General features: G+C 49.3%; 1 protein-coding gene across 4 annotated transcripts in view; it reads left to right on the forward strand.

Annotated features, from left to right (window-relative positions):
- PLXNA4 (plexin A4) overlaps positions 1–19365 on the forward strand; it is a 365933-nt gene that overhangs the window by 265114 nt on the left and 81454 nt on the right. For all 4 annotated transcript variants that reach the window (XM_077770662.1, XM_077770661.1, XM_077770660.1 and 1 more), the window contains 4 exons: positions 6869–6992; positions 7693–7846; positions 9084–9183; positions 11630–11744. In XM_077770662.1, the coding sequence (XP_077626788.1) occupies positions 6869–6992; positions 7693–7846; positions 9084–9183; positions 11630–11744 (493 nt within the window). The remainder of the gene's footprint in view (positions 1–6868; positions 6993–7692; positions 7847–9083; positions 9184–11629; positions 11745–19365) is intronic.

Consider the following 19365-nt stretch of genomic DNA (forward strand, 5'->3'; position numbering starts at 1 on the left):
TCCCCCAAACAGGCCCAGGCTGAGAAGCCGATCTCAGTCTCAGCAGGTAATGGGATCCCATGACAGACTCAGCCACATCGATTGGCCCAGATGTTACCTTTCTGAAGAAGGTTCTTCAGCGTCACTCCTGGGAGGCTCATGTAACCCAGGATATCAACAGGGGAAAGATAAGACCAGCTTTGCTAAAGTCTCTCCCTTGCCCCTTTGTGGCCCCTCCTCTTTGCAGATTCCTTCTGTTGGAAGAATGCCTACCCTTGGATGGTTGGCCCAGGTTACTGCTCAGTATCCACTCCTTTTCTTCTCTATATCATTTCTGTCAAGATGGAAAGAAGGAAAGGGAAGGAGAGGAAAAGTGCTGTGACTCAGAGCAGAAGGGAGGGGTTAAAGCTAAGAACCTGTCAGTGGTCAAAGTCAGTCTGGGCTCAGTTGCCTCAACTGTAAAGCAGCAATGAAAGACCCATTCTGTTGCCACACTGTGGAAATGAAGGGAGTGGATGGGCATGAAGTGGCTTCACTGTGCCTAGAAGTCACCCTGATTGCAGTGACTATGGAAGCAGAAGCTGTGGGTCAGACCCCAGGGCTTTCTCCACAGTCCTTGCCCCTTCCTGTCCTCCCCAGGACCAAAGGGCTATGGCTGGGCGGCCAGAACAAACCCACCACTGGAAAGGCTCCCTGTCTTGAGCAACTCCAACCAGCTACACCATGTAGGCAGTGCTCAGAGGCCTCAGTCTTCAATGGTCCTTAGGAATATGCACACTTTATCCCATAGCCATGGCCAAATGTCCCCTTAATGGAGCCCAAATGGATTCCAAACATTTAAGTCCTTCCTTGCTGCCTTTTAGCATAGCCCATAGCCTGCTTTGATTCTCTCTTTAAGCTGTATCGAAGGACCCTTTAATACCAACCTGCTAAGGCACCGGTGTCTCTCAGAGCTGTTTGTAGGATGCCCACCCATTCATGAGGAATTGTTAGAATCACTTCTTCCCAGCAACCTTTGCAGTCTATGCTCTGGGCTTCCCTCTTTGCCAGGAAGTTTTCAGCCCCTGGTCCAGAAGAAGAATCCCAGACTGGATACTGGTACAGTCGAGTTTTTCCATCTCTGGCCCAACAGATATATAGCATGGGTTAAGGAACCTTACTTTTCCTCTCCTAACTACTGCCTCCCTCTCCTCCCTACATACATGTGTATAACACATGCGTTCATGACCAAAAGATGTTCAGTCAGCAATGCCATCAGCTCATAGGAATTAGGAAAGCCCTGTGGTCCATATGAGCTCTGGGTGCCCCTCCCAGTCTAATGACTTAGCTGCCTGAAGAGCTGGGCTGCCCCTGAGGTTGAAGGGCAGACGTGCATAGCCATATACCAGCATTCACACGCTCTGCCCAGCCATGCTACCCTGGGCTCGTGGTGTGGAGAGTGGCCCAGCTCACACAGAGCACAGTGCTCCCCTGCACCTGACTTGATGACATTAAAGAAAGCTCCAGGCTGTTGGGTAGTGGTGGTGTGCAAGCTGACCGCATCAATCAGAGTAACTGGTGAGTGTGTCTCAAGTGACAGACAGGAGCCCCCTTGTTACTGATTGGATTGAGGGGAGAATGGACTAGGCTGCTACACCTTGCCTTTGCTTTCTTCTCCTCCTCCTCTCTCTCTCTCCTTCTCGTTCCCTCTGTTCCTCTCCCTCCCTCCAGTCCTGCTCTTCTCACCACCTCAGCTTTCCTAACCTCCTCTCATCTGCAGTAGACATAAATAGGCCCCAACAGCACTACCTACCGATGAAGAGAGAGACTGTCCCTGCTTCCCCCTCCAGTTGGGCACCTGCTAAATATAATTGTCTTCTCAGAAACATAAATTCTCTTCCCAGAAAAGGGACCTCCCTGGGTCCCTTTGACTACCTTTTTTTGTGTTCAGATTATCATTTGTTTGAAGAAGGGCTGAAAAGAAGGCGAGGTAAGACTCCCAACTAGGACCCAGGGTGGAGCTCAGCCCCTCTGTGCTGCCCGTGGCAGTGGGCCAGAACCATGCGCACCAGGACCACGTGGTTACCACATGAGCCCACAAAGGCTCTTGGGCCTCCTCTGGGCTCCTGCACTTGCTGTTGCCATTAAATCCTGTGCCCTCCTGCTTTGGCACGTGAGACCCAGGAGACATGGAAACCCACATCTGCTGCTTAGGTTGGCTTTGGAGCTTTAGAGATGGCAAAGGGCAGTGAGTACAGTTCCCGTTCGGCAGCTGATGGCAAAGGAGACATCTCTAAGTACAGCCTAAATCCTTGGATCAAGACCATGGTGTTAGTCATTGGATCCTAGAATCATGCACTGCAGGGATCACCTGGTCTACACCCTTGGTGTAAGAAACCTCTCGCACATTCATCTGCCTGGAAAGGGTCCCTTCACCATCTAGCTCACCTTCCTCCAAGATGCACAGATGTGCCTTCCCATTTCCGTGGGCTTTTCTGAAGAGGGCAAGGCCAACAGTATTGGCAAACCCAGTTTCTTCCCTTGTCTGGGTTCTCAGATGTGGATACAGTAACCAAAAAGCCCCTGCTAGTAAGCATTCCTCTTAACTTTCCTGGAAAGCTCATTTGGGAAACCCTAACCCCATCTCATTTTTTTCAATCTCCTCATATTCTAAACCCAGCTTCCCTCAAGGGTGCACTTAAGCCCAGGCCATGACCAATGCGAGATATTTAAGGATGGGGGAGGGGGTAAGCCGCCGTGGAAAGAAGTCAGGAGACATTCTGAGATCCGAGGCAGGTGGGGCCGTGCTGGAGGGCCTGGGGACGGACCAGCACCTAACCCCCAGCCTGGAGGCTCGCCCAGACCCCACCTGCAGCCCCAATTCCAAATTGAAATTTGCTCACCCAGCTGGTGACACTGGACGTTAATATTTCTTTTGCTGTCCTTAGGAATTAATTTCTAAAGAACTTAATCACCACCTCTTCCGTCTCTCTCACCCCCTTCCTTTCTCCGTTCCTCTCTTTTCCAATTTTCCACTTGGCTGGGAATTCTCCAGCAGCGAAAGTTCAGACTTAGAGGAGGGCGGAGGTGGCTGCTTCATTAGAGAGGATAATCTCATTGGAACCACTGGCTTGAATAATAACCCCTCCAGGGCCCAGGCCTCTGTCCCCATGGCCTTTCAGCACCTCTGAACTGGGGCTGGAGGGCCCAACTGCAGAGAAAGTGGAATGAGGAAGGGGCATAAGAGGAAGTTAGCAGAAACAGACTCCAGTTCTGGGGACCTTAGCAGTCTTCTTGGAGCCCGCTTCCTGCTGGCCACCTGCAGATCTGTGTTGTGGAGGGGTGTGGTGATGGCAGCCACATGGATGACTGTCTGAAGACTCCAAGTCACCTAGCATGCACTTTTTGAGTCCTGCCTGGCAAACAGATGAAGCAGGACCTTCTTCCAGCTCCAGGGTTCTTCTGCAGTGGAGTTGAAGGAAGCAATGTAGGAAGTACCTGGGGCCCTGTTGAAAGAAACATCTAGGCCACCCCCAAAAGTCATGACTTAATCCTTTGTACACTTCCCGGCTCTTGCCTGGGCTAATGAGAAATCACAGTCCTAGAAGAGCAGGAGGCCATTACCCTGACATTCCCCATAAGAACTCCGAAGGAATCCATCCTTCCCCCCATTACCCTCTCACATCTAAGGTCAGCTGTCTGTGCTTTTGGGCATTTGCAGCCTCGGCCCTCATGGGCCCTCAGGGGTAGTAGAAATGTCAAAACATCCCTGACACTGACCTTAAACTTGACTTTCCACTAACAGAGCTGAGTACTCAATACCCTTTGACAGCTACTGAGAAAGCAGAGCTCCAAGCAAGCCAGGACACTCTTTCCCTCTTTCCTCCCTCCTGGCCTCTGGGGCTCCCCGTCCCTCATTAGGAGGAAAACTCCTGGAGCCGTCTCTTTTTGTCTCTGGTTTGCCCCATGGGCCAGTCTGGAAAATCTGTGCTTCTGTGTCAGCTATAGTTCAGAGAGCTTGCATGAGGAAGGCAGAGCAGGGATGGGGTTATAGTGCTAATGGACATGTACTGATGGCTTATTGCACACAAGCTATGCCCTGTTCTAAATATTTTACTTGCATAACCTCATTGTATTCCCTGTAATAACCCTATTTGTTAGATACTGTTTTGTCCCCATTTTGTAGAAGAGAACACTGAGGCACCAAGAGGTTAAGTAATTTGCCCGAGGTTACACAGTTAGATGGCATGTTTAAAATTGTAAGCTACAGGTGGCTTTTCTGGTAAGACCCAAATTGGGGGTGAGGGGTGTGTTTGGTTTGAGGGGCTCTCAAATTTGGGGAGCCATGGCAGGATGCAGCCACATGAACTTTGGAAGCCACAAACCATGCAGGTAGATTTCATCTTGAGATTCCCCCAACCAAGTACCTTTGTAGACATGCAAGAGATGTAGAGTCCTGTCTTCTCCATCTGAATCTATTTAGTCACTCCAGGTGAGGTTTGGCCTGGGTGCAGGTTCATTTTCCTCCCTTCATAATTTAATCAAAGACATTTTTCAGACCGACTGATTGCTATTGGAAATAAGGACTTCAAAGTTGGGGAGTCAGTGAATAATTTAAGCCTGTACCAGCTCTCTGGGTCTGCTGTTAATGGGAGTAATAACACTATTAATAGCGATGTCAGTGCAGACACCCTGGAAAAGTCCATAACATTAGCTTAATGGCCAGAGGTAATGAAGTCCTCACAGAGGAGCTAGCCTGCTAAATTAACTTCCAAGACTTTTAGGCAGACGCCCTTGTTGCCATAGCCGGCTAGAGCAGGCAGGGAGTGCCAGGGAGGTGACCACATTCATGTCTGACCCTTCACTCTCGGGTTTCCTAGAAGGATCCTGGAGAATTCACAAGTTGTAATAATATTCAAAGTGCTTCCCAGTGGCAGGCAAAAAAAAAAAAAAAAAAAAAAAAAAAGCGATTAGCTTAGAGACAAAGCTTGAAGAGAAATTTTGAAATTGCCTTAAGCAACATGAATAGACCATCAAAATGGCAGGGACATGGGTTTAGTCTGGTTCTCCCTGATGAGCTGATGACCTTGGGCAAGTTACTTACCCAACCTTCTTGCAGTTTCCTGGTCTATAAAATGGGGTTGTTGTTGTTTTTTTTAGTTTTTTAATTTTTTTTTTTTTTTTTATCTCTAGGAGAGAGAGAGAGACAGCGTGAGCAGGGGAGGGTCAGAGAGAGAGGGAGTGACAGACTCTGAAACAGGCTCCAGGCTCTGAGCTGGCAGTCAGCACAGAGCCCGACGCGGGGCCCAAACCCACGAACCGCGAGATCACGACCTAAGCGAAAGTCGGACGCTTAACCGACTAAGCCACCCAGGCGCCCCTAAAATGGGTTTTTTATGGTACCTGCCTCAGGGCATTGTTGGGAGACTTTGAGGTAAACTTACCAGGGTGCACAAGAAGCGCTCACTGACTAGTAGCCATGATTGTATTACTTAGAATTGCTTTTCCCGTTCCCATAACTGATCCAATTTACTCTGTGGTCATCCTTTTTGTCCCTGCATCTCCCCCTTCTTCCTTTAGTCCATGCCTTCAGTGAATTTTCCCTCATTTGCTAAATTCTCCCCCCAGACTCACCACCATTAGGCTATCCCTCTCACGGAAGCCAAATCTGTCTTCCTTCCCTGTGGCATTCCTCCTGATGACTCAGGAGCCATCTCCCTGCCACCCCAGCTTGCCTCAGCTTGTCCCTCTAAGGACCCTGCTTTCCCTTACCCCACAGTAGAATCAGGAGTCTACAGCCTCCAAATCACAGCTGCCCAGCGAAGGTCCACATTCACACGGTTTATCAGACTTGGATTAAAGCCTGTTGCCCAGAGCTCAGGTACTCCATGCGGTAAACTCCCACTGCAAGGCAGGGATGCCTTGGCCCCAGCAGAGTCTAAGTACCTTTCCCCATGTGTGATGTGCACATTTGGGTGAAGGTACATGATTCTTATGTGCCTGTTTCACAAGCTCCATCAGTGAGGACTGTAAGATCCCAGGTCACCCTGGATGTAGTCTACCCGTGATGCAGTGTACTTTGAACAACACAGGAGGCTAAGCAACAGTAGCAAACTTTCTATAACAGTAACCCTGTGCTGGGAGATGGGATTCTGATCCAAGGCAATCTGGCTCCAGACCATGCTTTGAACTGCTACACTGTTCTTTTGATCCTTCCTTCCTTCCCTCCCACCTGCCTACATTTGTCTTCTGGCTGCTGGACATGAGGTATACAGGGGATTCCAAAATAAGTCAGGTATCGTTTCTTCTTTTGAGCTCACACCTGCTAGGAGAGGGCTGCACTTAATCCAATAATGATCATGTAATCAAAGAAGTTCTAGACTATCAGAAACCCCCGAATGCTCTTAACTCTGCCTAGGGTGGTATTGGGGAGAGAATGCAGATGCCTAATGGTTGAACCATGTCTGGAAGGGTAGGTAGAAGCTGGACAGGGGAAATGTGGAGAGAAGGTAGTCCAGAGAGAAGAAGTGGCCAGTACAAGGCAAGGAAATTGGAAAGAATATTTTGTGTATACGGTGTCTCGGTTTGCCTAAGAGGGGAGATTTACAAAGCTGAGGATGGGTGGGGAGGTAGGCTAGCAGGACTTTGCAGCTCTTTCTGTTAGTGAGGAGTAGGTGAGGGGTCTTCAGGATGACCCCCAAGTTTCTGCATTTGGCAACCAGTGATTAGAATAATCATCACTTTCACATTCAGGGATGGTGGGAGAGGAACAGGCTGGAGGAAGAAGGCAAAGAGGGTAGTCTTGTTTGAACATGTCCCGGGAGCCGCTGGCAGTGCCTGACCTCCGTGTCGGCCCCTCACTGGAGCAAGTGACCTTCTCCTGAGTCACTCGTTGGTCTGTCCCTCCCAGGTGCACCCGGAAAGAGCGCTGTGAGAGGTCCAGAGAGCCCCGCAGGTTCGCCTCTGAGATGAAGCAGTGTGTCCGGCTGACGGTCCATCCCAGTAACATCTCTGTTTCCCAGTACAATGTCCTGGTAAGAGCAGTGGGATCTGGGTCTGGGGACATGGGAGAGCCCTCTCCCCCACCAAAGTCCCCCAGTGCCCTTAAGAGCTGGGCCAGGCCTGACCAGCAAGGCTGCTTGAGGGCAGCTTTAAAGAATGTGTCCCCAGAGATGGAAGAGGGGACATATACAGGAATACCGGGACAGAGACCCTCTGCATAATGGGTGGGGAGATAGGGAAAAGCATGACACCAAAAATGATTGAAAAGGTGACCAAGAGAGGGAAGATGTTGGGAACTATATCTTTGTCTGCAAAATGGGAAGGATTTATGTGCAGAGGGAGAAAGAGGCAGGGTATCTCCCATGTTCATGCACTGGCGGTTGGTTTGCCATTTTTCCAAAATAGGGGATGATGGAAGAGGAACTTGACCAGCAATACCTCAGTCCTGCCCACCTTTCTTTCTACCAACAAATCCCCTAAGCACTCCCATTTCCTGAGGACAATTCCATTCATATGTAACGAAGTTTCCTCTGTGTCTGACTCTACATCCCACCGCCTCTTGTCTTGTGATCAATTGGCTTTCTTTTCTCTATGTTAATATCCATCGTCTCCTATTTTCTCTCTTTTTCTCTCTGATCTCTTGCTCTCCCTCTTTCTTCTTTTATTACATACCCTTCCTTGCCCCACTTTGCTCTCTTCCTCCCTCTCTCCCCTTGCCGGGGCTGTTCGCAGCTGGTCCTAGAGACATACAATGTCCCGGAGCTGTCAGCGGGTGTCAACTGCACCTTTGAGGACCTGTCAGAGATGGATGGGCTGGTGGTAGGCAATCAGATCCAGTGCTACTCCCCGGCAGCCAAGGAGGTGCCCCGAATAATCACAGAGAATGGTGAGTGGTCCCCAGAGGCAAAGTTGGGTGGCATGTCTTTCCTCCTATCGTGATGAGAACTCGAGACAGGCATGGGGGGCCCGGAGGGAGCCCACAGGCAGGGGAGTCAGGGGAAGGGGTGCTTTGGTGGGTATGATACGGAACAGGAGGAAAAAGCATCTTTTTGCTGCTCTCAGAAATGACTGCTGAAACTAGGTGGGCATCCTGGAGTCAGCCTCATCCTAGGTAGGAGCAGCTGAAGGGACTGCGGAGAGAGGGCAAGGCCAGGACAGCATCAGAACGTGCCAGCCCAGTCTGGAGATTGTCCTGGAGCAGGAGAGGGTGGCGTGGAGGGGCCGGTGGGGAGGGGCAGCTGGTCAGGAGCATGGCAGGCAGGGAGGAAGATGTCAAGACTCCTGTGGCTCTGTCCCCTGCCTGCATTGCTGGGTCTCTGATCTTGGACCACTGCCTCCAATCCCCTGCCCTGCCTTCCCAGGGCTGCATGTTCATGGCCAGCTGCACTGGGAGGAACAGGGGTGGACAGAGGCCCAACACTGGTGAGGGACAGGCCCAGCCTGGGCAGATTGATTTCATGTTGGCCCTCCCTTTTGGGCTTGTCACATTTGTTCCCAACTGATTGATTAATGAGGCTCTCGGGGAAGGCACAGAACAAGGCTGGAAGTGGGGGCCCAGGGTCAGGGCTGTGAATTAAACATGGGCTTTCAACTCCTCCCTGGCACCAGCTGAGGATTCCAGGGACACCCGCCCGAACGGAGCCCTGAGCCCACCAGAGGAGGGAGTGTCAAATCGGGGTGTCTCCTTACTGAGATGAGGAATGAACCCATGTGTGCACATACACGCACATACATACAAAATCTCTTGCGTGGCTTGTGGCAGTGTTACAAAGAGTCTACGTGGTTGTCGTGGTAGCTAAGCCATGTGTATGTTTATAATTCTGTGAGTCTGGCATGGACACCATGCATGCAAGCCTGTCAGGGTATGCACACATGAGAGCTGGTGAGCAGATGAGGGGTGGGTGCTGGGGACACAGGGTGGAAGGAGGAACAGATAAGAAGCGCCCTCTGCAGATGTTCTCAGGGCTGTCCTGCGACCGGGCCCCCCGAACCAGAGTCCTGTCAGTGCTGAGAACACCCCCAAGGGAGCAGGCTCCCCTTTCCCAATGCACATCACACTCAGTAGGACCCTCACACAGGAACTTGACCTTTCCCCTTACCTCGTCGTTGTCTCTGCCCCCCAGGGGACCACCATGTTGTCCAGCTGCAGCTCAAGTCGAAGGAGACAGGCATGACATTTGCCAGCACCAGCTTTGTCTTCTACAACTGCAGCGTCCACAATTCGTAAGTGCCTCCCAGCCTCACTCAACTCCCTGTTCCTGGGGTCCATGTTCACCCAGAGACAGAAGATGCCGGCACTGTTTGTAAGAAGGACTGTAAGGAGGAAGAGGAAACAGACCCCTTCTCCGGTACCCACAGAGTTAATAGGAAGAGCAGAGTGATAACCTGTAGGATGGGGATCTCCAAATCCCTAACCGATACATCTCCGGCATCAATCTGCCTAACCTGATTCGGGTCCTACCATCTGTTGAGGAGCAGGGTGTCCCTCACCTGAAGAACAGAGCAGCCAGCACCCTGGGTGAGAGGAGGGGTGTAAGCAGGGAGAGAAGCCCCCACATATGTCCAGGCCAGGGCAGGTGGTCCACCATAACACTGAATGCTCAGCTCTCCCCAGGCCCCTTAGGGCTGAGTCAGAGCAGGGCAGAAAGGTCCGTGCTAGCGGGCTCTGGCCCAGGAGGTCTTACTCCAGCTCCAGCTCTGGCTCTGGCCCTGTTTGAGTGAAACATCCCCTTCCCAAGGGAAGGCACAGAGGACAGAGTCTCAGGCTGTGGAGTCGTGGCAGCCAGAAATGTACCCATTCTGTGTCCCAGTGTCCTCTGTCAGTAGAGAGACAGTGGAAGGAGGACCTTCCGGGAATGTCACCCGAATATGCCACCTCTGACATGGCAAGGGCACTTCTGGGCAGAGCTGTGGTTGGCTGGGACACCCCTGCTTGCTACCCCTGCACATCAGCACAGCTTGGCCCACAAGACACCTGTGAGGACCTGAAGAGCCATTACAAGCACAGCAGCTAGAGCCACTGTCTAGGCACTGCTCATGTTTTTGCTGTCATTGTATTATTTCCTCTGTGAAATGATAGAGTTGGACCAGACTGAGAAGGTAGAAGCCTTTTTTTTTTTTTTTAATCATAGAAACCTTTCTCCAGCCAAAATTCAATGTGGAAACCCAGTATTCAAGACAGATGGAAGTAGGAGCTACTCTGGTTAAGGGTTGGGGGCTCCTGGAACCTCTCTATCTTGGAATCCATACATCCATCTCCTCATCTCCAAAGAAGCTCCACGGAACCTCCAGGGTTCCATAGAGCACAGTCTGAAAACCATAAAGCCCTCCTTGTTTTGAAATGCTATCCTGTTTTCCTCTCCCTATAGGACAAGCTAGCTAACATAGCCCAAGACATTATGGGGCTCTAGGCCAGTGGGATGTTAGTCTAGCTATCTGGTTATGGCAGTTGTGAATCCAGAACTTGGCTACCTTTACGGCTCCCAGTAAGAGGGAATCAGGCCTCCCAGCCAAAAACAAGTTGCCTCAGTGCCGGGACTATCTTCCTGTTTCTTGTCGTGGAGCTGCCCATAGCTTTACCACTTGGTGACCTAATCCCTCGCTCCCCTTTAGCCCCTCTAGGAAAGCAGAGTGTAGATAGATGAAATCATGTGTGAAGTTCCCATGAAGTCCACAAAGTAATTTTAAGCATCTGCTTTGTGCAGGACAGTGTGTTACTCATTAGACAGGAAGGATCAACAATTAATAAGACTCAAAGACTCCGTCTTTGCTTCCCAAAGTCATGGACCATGTGGACTAGTGGATGAACTAGACAGTGAATAAGTAAAATATGAACCAACAAGGCCAGTACTGCCCCAGAGACATAAACAAAGTGATTAATGGGATAAGGGCCCAGTGTGACCAACTCTTTGTTGGTCAAAGAAGGAAGAGGAAATGGCCAGGTGAAGGAAAGGAAAGTGATGCTCCAGGTAGAAAGACAGCATGAGGAGAGCATGGCCTGTTCATGGAGGAAATACCAAATACATGTGGAGACAGTGGGCCTGGACATCCTGAAGGGCTTAGCCTGCATGACAAGACATTTGGGTTTCTTCACACTCAGGAAGATGGGAACCATGCTGGGTTTTTAGGCAGGAAGGAGCTCTTACAAAGTGTCTTTGTTTTGTGGGGGTGAAGTGTAGAAGCAGGGTTGCCAACTGTACAGGGACCCACTGCACTAAGAGAGAAGCCTCAGGACCTTCCACTGCCCAGGTGGGACCATGTGAGTCCTTGACAGTGAGAACCTAGAGTCAATTTGACTTAAAAGTCAATTTCTTTCTTTGCACTAACTTATATGGGCTCCCTGAATGAAACCCCCTACTTCAGATCTGATTGTCCCCCAATTCAACAGAAGAGGTCACCATCCTGTGGAGATGGAGGGTGGTTGATTAGGCCCTTGAGGATTAAGGTTTCAACCATCTGAGTTGGGGGTGGGGGGAGGCCCCAGATTCTGGGCATCCTGAGAACTTGGTGCAAAAAGGGTCAGATTTGTATCAGATCTGCCCTTCCTGAGGGTTTAAAAGTGGTTTCTCTTACTATTAAAAAATATCTTTCTAAAGCCAAGAGTCCTAGACCCTCTGCTTTGGGTTCACCCAGGTTCTGTAATTTGTTCCTCTTCCTCCTCTGTGTTCAGGTGCCTGTCCTGTGTTGAGAGCCCATACCGCTGCCACTGGTGTAAATACCGGCACGTCTGTACCCATGACCCCAAGACTTGTTCCTTCCAGGAAGGCCGAGTGAAGCTGCCTGAGGTAGGTCCTGGCAGCTAGAGTGGTGAGTGCTGCTTGCTCTGAGCATGGGGCATGGAAGGCAGGCCTTCCCTTAAGAAGAGAAAGCAGAGGCAAATCCTACAGGACACCTGCTTCCGCCCCACCCCCAACTCTTAAGGGACAACTTCATGAAAGCAGTAAACAAGCAAAGCTCTGTGCTGGGGTTGGTGGGCTCTGAGTCAGTCCTGGAGGTTGAGCTAGGCAAAGGTACATTCCAAGTCACTCCAACCATGAAGCGCCTCCACATGCCAGGTGAGTTCTAGAACAATTCCAGAGTGATGGGTGTGTGTGTGATAGAAATAATTGTAAGTCTGCAGCAAGACAATATATAGACTCCTTGGCTGTCCCTCTGAACATTGTCCACAGAGCATGTATGAGATCAAGTAGGACAAGTTGGGTAAAAGGGAGAGAGAAACAAGAAAGAATGAATGGTCAACTTACCAGCCAGAGTGGTGCTTCTCAAAGTGTGATTCCCAGACTGGTGGCATCAGCACCACCTGTGAACTTGTTGGAAACTCAAAGTCAAGCACTCCACCCCAGACCAACTGGATGAGAAAGTCTGGGGATCAGCTCAGTACTTGGTGATTCTGCTGCACGGTCCCATTTGGGTATCACTAGAGTTGGCTTCATGGTTAAGAAGCTGTGTTTTTAGTCTCTCCTAATCTTTATTCTCATCCTTGAACATTATTCATCATTGTAATAGGAATATTCTATGCCTATGCCATTGCCTTTCTTAGGATGTAAGCTTGTGGGCAAGCACCTCAAAGATAATGGGTGTAAAGATACTTTGGAAAAGTCTGCTATTGTTCAACCATTATGGTGCTTGTGTGTCTCCAACCATCAGGCCAGTAGGACTGAACAAAGTGATTGCCTCGGAATGTTGCTATTTAGAATAGAAAGATATTTATGTATACACAGTGTTGGTTAGACCCCACTCAATGTGGGGTCAGAACTGCCAGCCTGGCCCACGGTCTCTCAGCCAACATGACTCAGACAGTTTCTAACATCTTCACCCCCTTCCCCAGCCTTGGGTGTACCTTCTAGCCCGCTTCGCATACCCACAAATGTGCCATGACCATGTGGCAAACCCCACAGCTTTGAGAGCAGAGGATTGTCCTGGTATAGGAAGCATAAAAGCTGTTTAGGGTACCACAGGGGAATGGTGAGCACAGAGGACCATCACAGTGCCCTTGTCCCAGACTTCTACCTCCGGAGGTTTGGCCAAACCTTAATGGCAGGAGGGAAGCTGTCTTGTCTCTGAGACTGACAGGGAAGAACGATGTACTCCCCACTGCCAACACCTGCTACACTGGGTTCTGCCAGCCCAAGGGGAAAATGACTGAACTCCGCCTGGCATGGAGAAAACCCAAGCTCCAAATCCCATTTTCCCAGACTCTGATGACTGAGCAGGAGTTCTATAGATAGAGCGTGAACAGAGCAATTCACTCTAGAGGTAAAGGCGAGGAATGGTGAGGTTGCCGAGGGGAGGGGATGATCCCAGTTGAGAGGGAAGACATGAAGAACAAACAAGAAAGAAACGAGGAACAAAGAAAAGAAAGAAGAGGCTGTGGAAGTCTCCAGACATAAAGTTCTCTCCCTCTATGGCAGGGTCTGTCTATGGCTACCAATGGCTATTCTGGATCATAATCCAGAAAAGAGACCTATGCTTAGATTGCCCTTTTATGGGGAAAAGAAGGAAAGAGAGTACATGTTGGCTTTCAAAAGGAACATGAAGCTAATGTGTATGGTCGATTCTGTTCTTTAAGAGAAAATGGATCTAAAGCTCGTAGGACAGACATGGGTTTGACAGCCAAGGGGCAATACCTCTGGCATGAAGACCCTGATAAAAGGCTGTAACAGTTTCTTCAACCTTGAGCCTTTATCTTGGCCATGGGGTCAGGAGAAGAAGGTCTGAAGAAGCCCCTTCATCCACCAAGACCAGGGACTGAGGGCCCAGGAAGAAACCTCTTACTTTGTTCGGGAACCTGCAGATGACTTGATGGGAGCAGAAACAAAGAGGTTTTCAGCCTCTCTCCGGCTTCCTGGACCCGTGTATCTGGCAGAGGTTTCATGTGTGGAGAGGCCCAAGGATAAAATAGATGAAAGTAGAAACAATTGAGCGATCTGGTGGATTTCAAAGGCCCCTAATCACTTAATTACCTTGAAGGAGGTTTTCAAATTTCTGCCTTTTCTTTCTTGTTTGCTCCTCTTGTCCCAAGTTTCTGTCTCTTAAATACATAAAAGCGGCTTGCATCTGCCGCTCCAAAGGAGGAAAAAAGAACTAGAAGAGAATAAAAGAAGAACCCACCATGTTTCCCAGGGCAGTTCAGATTTCCCTTCAGAAGAACGCTGTCTTCAAGCGCCCAGATTGCCAGCCAGGCACAACCCCCCACCTGCCCCTGACTCTGCAAAGGCTGGCAGAGAGTCACGGCATCTCAGAGGACATGGTGCCGGGGCCCCCAAGAAAGCAAAAGGCCTGAAGGAACACGGCCGATGGGGGGTGGTGATGAAGTAACATACCACTGCCACCCTCAGACACTCTCCATTTCACCCAGTCTGTGTTATGGTGAGCCTGGCAGACCATTGCAGTGAGAGGCTTCTATGCCTCCCTATCACATCATCGAGTGGAAGTAACTTTTGTTCCTCTTTTTCCTGGATGTTTATTTATCCTAAGAAAAGGAAGCTCTAAGTCTGTGTTTCTGGTCCAAGTTTGGAGGCTGCCTTCTACCCACCTCAATACTAGGACCATCTTGAGTATAATGTAGTGGAGAAGCCCGAGTTGTCCACTTCACGATAGGCAGTGTAGCAGTAGCATCCTGGGAAACGTACCGAAGGGAAAAGAAATAATAAATATTTGTGAGTTTTTGACTGATCTAGCTATTTGTGTCAGTGGAAGGAGGTCATTGTGCTTCGAGCTTAAAAAGAAAGCCCTGGCTCCTAATGAAAATAAGGTAATTTTTTTTTATGTCATTGTTGTTTTTTTCTCTCTATGTTTTAGTCCCTGAGAAGAGCTATAGCAAGAATAAGGGGTAACAAAGAAAATTACACATTTAAAAGGTGATTTTATAGAAGCTCCCAGACACAAGTGTCCCCTCTCCTTGCCAGGGGAAGAGCTTGTTCATAGCATGGTACTCGAAGCTTCACTGCAGGTCATGTTAGTCCTGCATTACCCAGATCCTGAGCATTTCCCACATGTAGGGCATTGTGAGAGGTCTCAAAGTGTGTAGATCTGTAGTCTAGATTGAGAGATGAGTAAAATCTCTGTTGGTCTCCGTGACCTCTAAGGTCCTTTAATTATAAGTGGAAATAAGCCAGAAAGCACCAAGGAGGGGTCCATACCTAAGAAGTGGTCTTATAGGATGAAGTTTCAAGTCCAGGCTGCAGTCTCCTTGTTCTACCTACCAGGGGGGCTCCCCCTCAGCCTCAGGGGACATCCAGACCCAGACCTATCCCCACAGGATGAGAGTGAGGCCCAGGCCCAGAGATTTTTCTGAAAGTCCCTGGGTTTTCATTTCCTTTCAACTTTTGAGTGTGGGGACACAGACAGGGTCCTTTTGTTAGCCAAGAGGGAGACTGCAGGTGGCTCTTCATCTCCCCAGCACCATCTTTTATCCCCAGGAAGGTTTTCATCCATGCGTCTTCCAGTTTCAACACTGGCTTTGTTGACGATCACCAGGGATGTTGAATTACCTCTTTTTTTTTCTCCCCCTGAACAAAGAGTGCATTCAGGTGAAGTTATTGGTCTGGAACAGAGAACTGGTCGATCATTGTTGTTATTATATTAATGGCAACTATTCTAGCATAATTACAGTTATTAGAAACAGAATGCCCAATAAACATATGTTGTTTGTAGTAACTATATTCCGGTTACAAGGAATGATTTTGTTTCAGCTAATGATGGCATTGTGATAACAAGTCTGGGTCTTTAGATCAGCTGCCAGATCCTAGGTACCAAAAAGAAAAGAGAAGGAAGGCAAGGGAAGTGGAAGTAGGGTGAGTAACTTCCTGTGCTCAGCCCTTCTCCCAAAGTCAGGAGAGACTTCTTGCTTCCCAATGGAATGGCCTTTCCCAGGGGCAGCCATTAACCGGGCTGTGACCCCACGTCCACCAAGCAGGAAGGGCCTCTGGTCCCTGAGTGGCTTTGGAATCCCCAGGCTCCGCCACACCACCCCTGAACCCCATCAGGCCTGTGCACATAATAACAGTGATCCATAGGAAGCAAAGGTGAACTTCCATGGAAAAACAAATGCACTGACAAGCATTTATCCTCCATACACTATTGTACTGTTATTTCTCATCTAAACCGGAATGCAAAGTCAGCTGTAGCTGAAGCTCTTCCCTAGGAGCCAGACCAGATGGGCTTCGCTAGGGAGACCCACAGTGCACAGGCTCAGAGAGAAAGTTCCTGCAGACCCTCTCTCTTCTTGAAGTTCAACCAGTGTTTACTCCGGAGAGCAGGTATAAGATCAGAAGAGGCAAAATGAATTTTGATTTCTGAAACAGTGCTTGAAAGGTTCTTCTAACATCCCCTACTGACACCCCGAATGTGAAGCAGCGGACAAGATGGGTATCACAAAATCTGCCAATCTCTCCAAGACCAAAGTGTTGTCAGCCCCTGGACTGCTGTTGACCCTGGTGCTGAATAAACCCCGTGTCCTGAGACAGGGCAGGCCAAGGGCATTTACCTGCCGCTGGACTCTGGAGAGAAGTCGGGGCATCTACCTTATTAGTGATTCTGGCAAGAGGAGCCATTCCTGGGGCCCAACCCAAGGGATAAAAACCATCCTTGCCATGCCCTTCACCTTCCTTTGAGAAAATAAAGCCAAATCCAGCTAAAGAACTTGCTTCCAGTCCATGCACCACCCCCACCCCAGTATTCCATTACTAGGTTGCCATTTCTCCAGACAATTGCACTTTCCATCAATCTTGTCTGCCCCACCACCCCCCTAGAGGTTATGGGTATTTTCTTTCTATATTATTACTTTGCTCTCTCCATAAACCAGCCCATCGTAGATCACACTAATGGCATTATAAACTTGGGGAACAGCAAGAAAATATATGGCGTGTTACATTTTTGTATTGGGCATCATGGGTCTGAGAAGGTGAGTGTAAATTTGGGGGGTTGGTTGGGGCTAAAGCTGGCTTCTTCTTTGGAATTGATGGGGGCTGAGGTGACAGTAGTGGCAAGGGGTGCCCCTCAAATCACTTATTCCTTAGCTGCCCCTAGGTGCCGCCCCTGCCCTGCCTCCCCCAGAGCTTCACATTTCCCCCATCTTGCTGTAACAACTAGGAAAATTAGAGCCTTCATCTTGTACACACACCGGGGGCTGTAAATCCACAAGCCTACCACCCGCCTCCCCAGGCAGCACCAGCCCTAAGGGCAGTCTTTCTTTTCGCTCTCAGCTCAGCAGCGTGCTTTATGTCCTTGTTAAATTATTTAAATATGCAATGAAACCTCTGTATAAAGCAGCCACTGACATGCTGGACATGGTAGATAGAAAGGCATCTTTGTGCTCTCATACTTTGGCTTGATGTTCCTGCTCCCTGCAATTAGCATTGCTGTCTTTACTTCTGTGTGCATTTCTCTGAAAACCAAAACGTGCGTGGGGCTGAACAGTCGACCTGGAGCCCACCAGAGCCACCTCCTTAAAGCCAAGACCCTGAAGATTCTCTTGCACCTCCCACCACCACGCCACTCTCAACCCTCAGCTCTTACAACTGCAGAATGTAGCCCCAGGCAAAACAGCCTCCAAGGGAATCTGGTTCTGAATGTATGCATCGGGTCTCCAAATAATCTTGTTAAATGCAGGTACTCTCCACCTCCAAGAGCTGGTCTTTTCCATCATTACTTCAGAGAAATCTCTTCCTTGAAAAAAAAAAAGAAGAAGAAGAAGAATATTATGTTTTGGGGGAATTCTATATGGGGGCTGGATAATGGTCTGGGGACAAAAGTCAGTAAGATGATCTGATGAGAATATTTTGTTGTCATTGTGGGAACTGAATGAGGGCATTGGTATCCTTGATTCCTTTACCATGAACATGGCCATGATAGTGCACATTGGGCTGTGAAGCAAGATGGCAAATGGGATAGCATGTGGAAGGTAACGGAGGTGGTGAAATGTGCCCTGGACTGAATCCTTGATCCCCTTGCACCGTGTTAGCTAGATTCATAGCAGCATCACACACTGCCCACCAGAGCCATGCCACCTATACAACTGTACCAGCGTGCAATGTTCCGGTTATTAAAATATTAAAATACTTCCCTTACTGGTAGATAAATGGTCACTTCCAAAAGGCTCCCTCTCCAACCCCTCCAGTGTTCTTTCAGTTGTTTGATATTTTGAATGCCGCACTTCCACCTGATTGAGCAGGCATTGTTACCCCATTCCAGAGCTGGGAAAACTGAGCTTCAGAAAGGCTATAAAATGATGTGTCATGGTTCATCTATTGGGTTAATAATAGAACTAAGACCATAAAATCCACTGGATCCAAACCAGCTTCTCCATTCCATGGCCGAGGAGACCCAGAGGGTCTGAGGGACTTGCCCAAGGCCATGTGATTGGTTGGCAGAAGTTCTGTCCCAGAACATCTAGAACATGCAGCTGTAGTATGTCACCTTCCAGAAGAGGGAACTGCTGTTAGAAAGCAATCGATAGAGCCAGGGCCTCTCTACCTGTCCCCCTGTGTTTGGGGCACTTAGAAGCTGTTGAAGTTGTCAGGCTCTGAATCCTAGAAGGGGTGGGAAGAGCTGGACAGTGGGAGCTGATGGGGTGTCTATGGAAAAGCACACAGAGGTAGTATCAGGGGAGATGAAGCCTTTGGAAGCGATGTAGGAAAAGGGAGTAGATGAGGGACAAGGTGTGACCTGGGTTCAGCAGGCGGTAGATGAGGAAAGAACACACATTTGTTGAATGTTTGCTCCCTGTGTGTCAAACACTTTATATGTGGTAGTTCATGGAACACCTCCCCTCACCCCCAAAAGCCCTTTGGAGGAGGAACTTTTAATCCCCACTTGGAGTTAAGCCAAGCAATGACTATAGAGTCCTTGCAAGACTCTGAAGTTAGCAGAAGGAAGATAGCCTTGCATTCAGAGATCAGTGACTCCCCAACCAGGCTCTTCCGGTTAAGGACTCTCAGAGGTGATTGTTTGAGCCCCAGGCGGAGGTGCTGGGAAGTGAGGTCTTCAGACACAGTCATGGAGAAACAGGGAGCTTTCTCTGCACCTTCCCATGAGCAAGAGGTGGTTTTGTACCTGGGATCTCAGTGTGAGGCAGGTCAGGATCTGAGGACCTGGGGTGGGAGGAAAGGGCAGTGTGGTGGCAATGGTCCCTTCATGCCTTGCTGCCTAGGGAAAAGTTGCCATTTTACATTTCAATTAGGAAGGACACCAGGGTCAATCGGCAGTGCCACCAGAGGAAAATGGGCCCGGCCCAGCCCTGGGCCTCTCCAATTATTATTAATGAACTTACTCTCAGACCTGCCAACCTTTTTATATGCAAACTAGGTCTTTGTGTGGCCACTGGCAATCAGGACTCATTAAAGAACGTGTGCCAAGCCTCAGAGAGACTCATACAGGGGCTTATGCTTCTACCCACATCCTGGA

This window comes from Crocuta crocuta, unplaced genomic scaffold, assembly GCF_008692635.1.
Source record: "Crocuta crocuta isolate KB4526 unplaced genomic scaffold, BGI_CrCroc_1.0 scaffold266, whole genome shotgun sequence".
Lineage (NCBI taxonomy): Eukaryota > Metazoa > Chordata > Mammalia > Carnivora > Hyaenidae > Crocuta > Crocuta crocuta.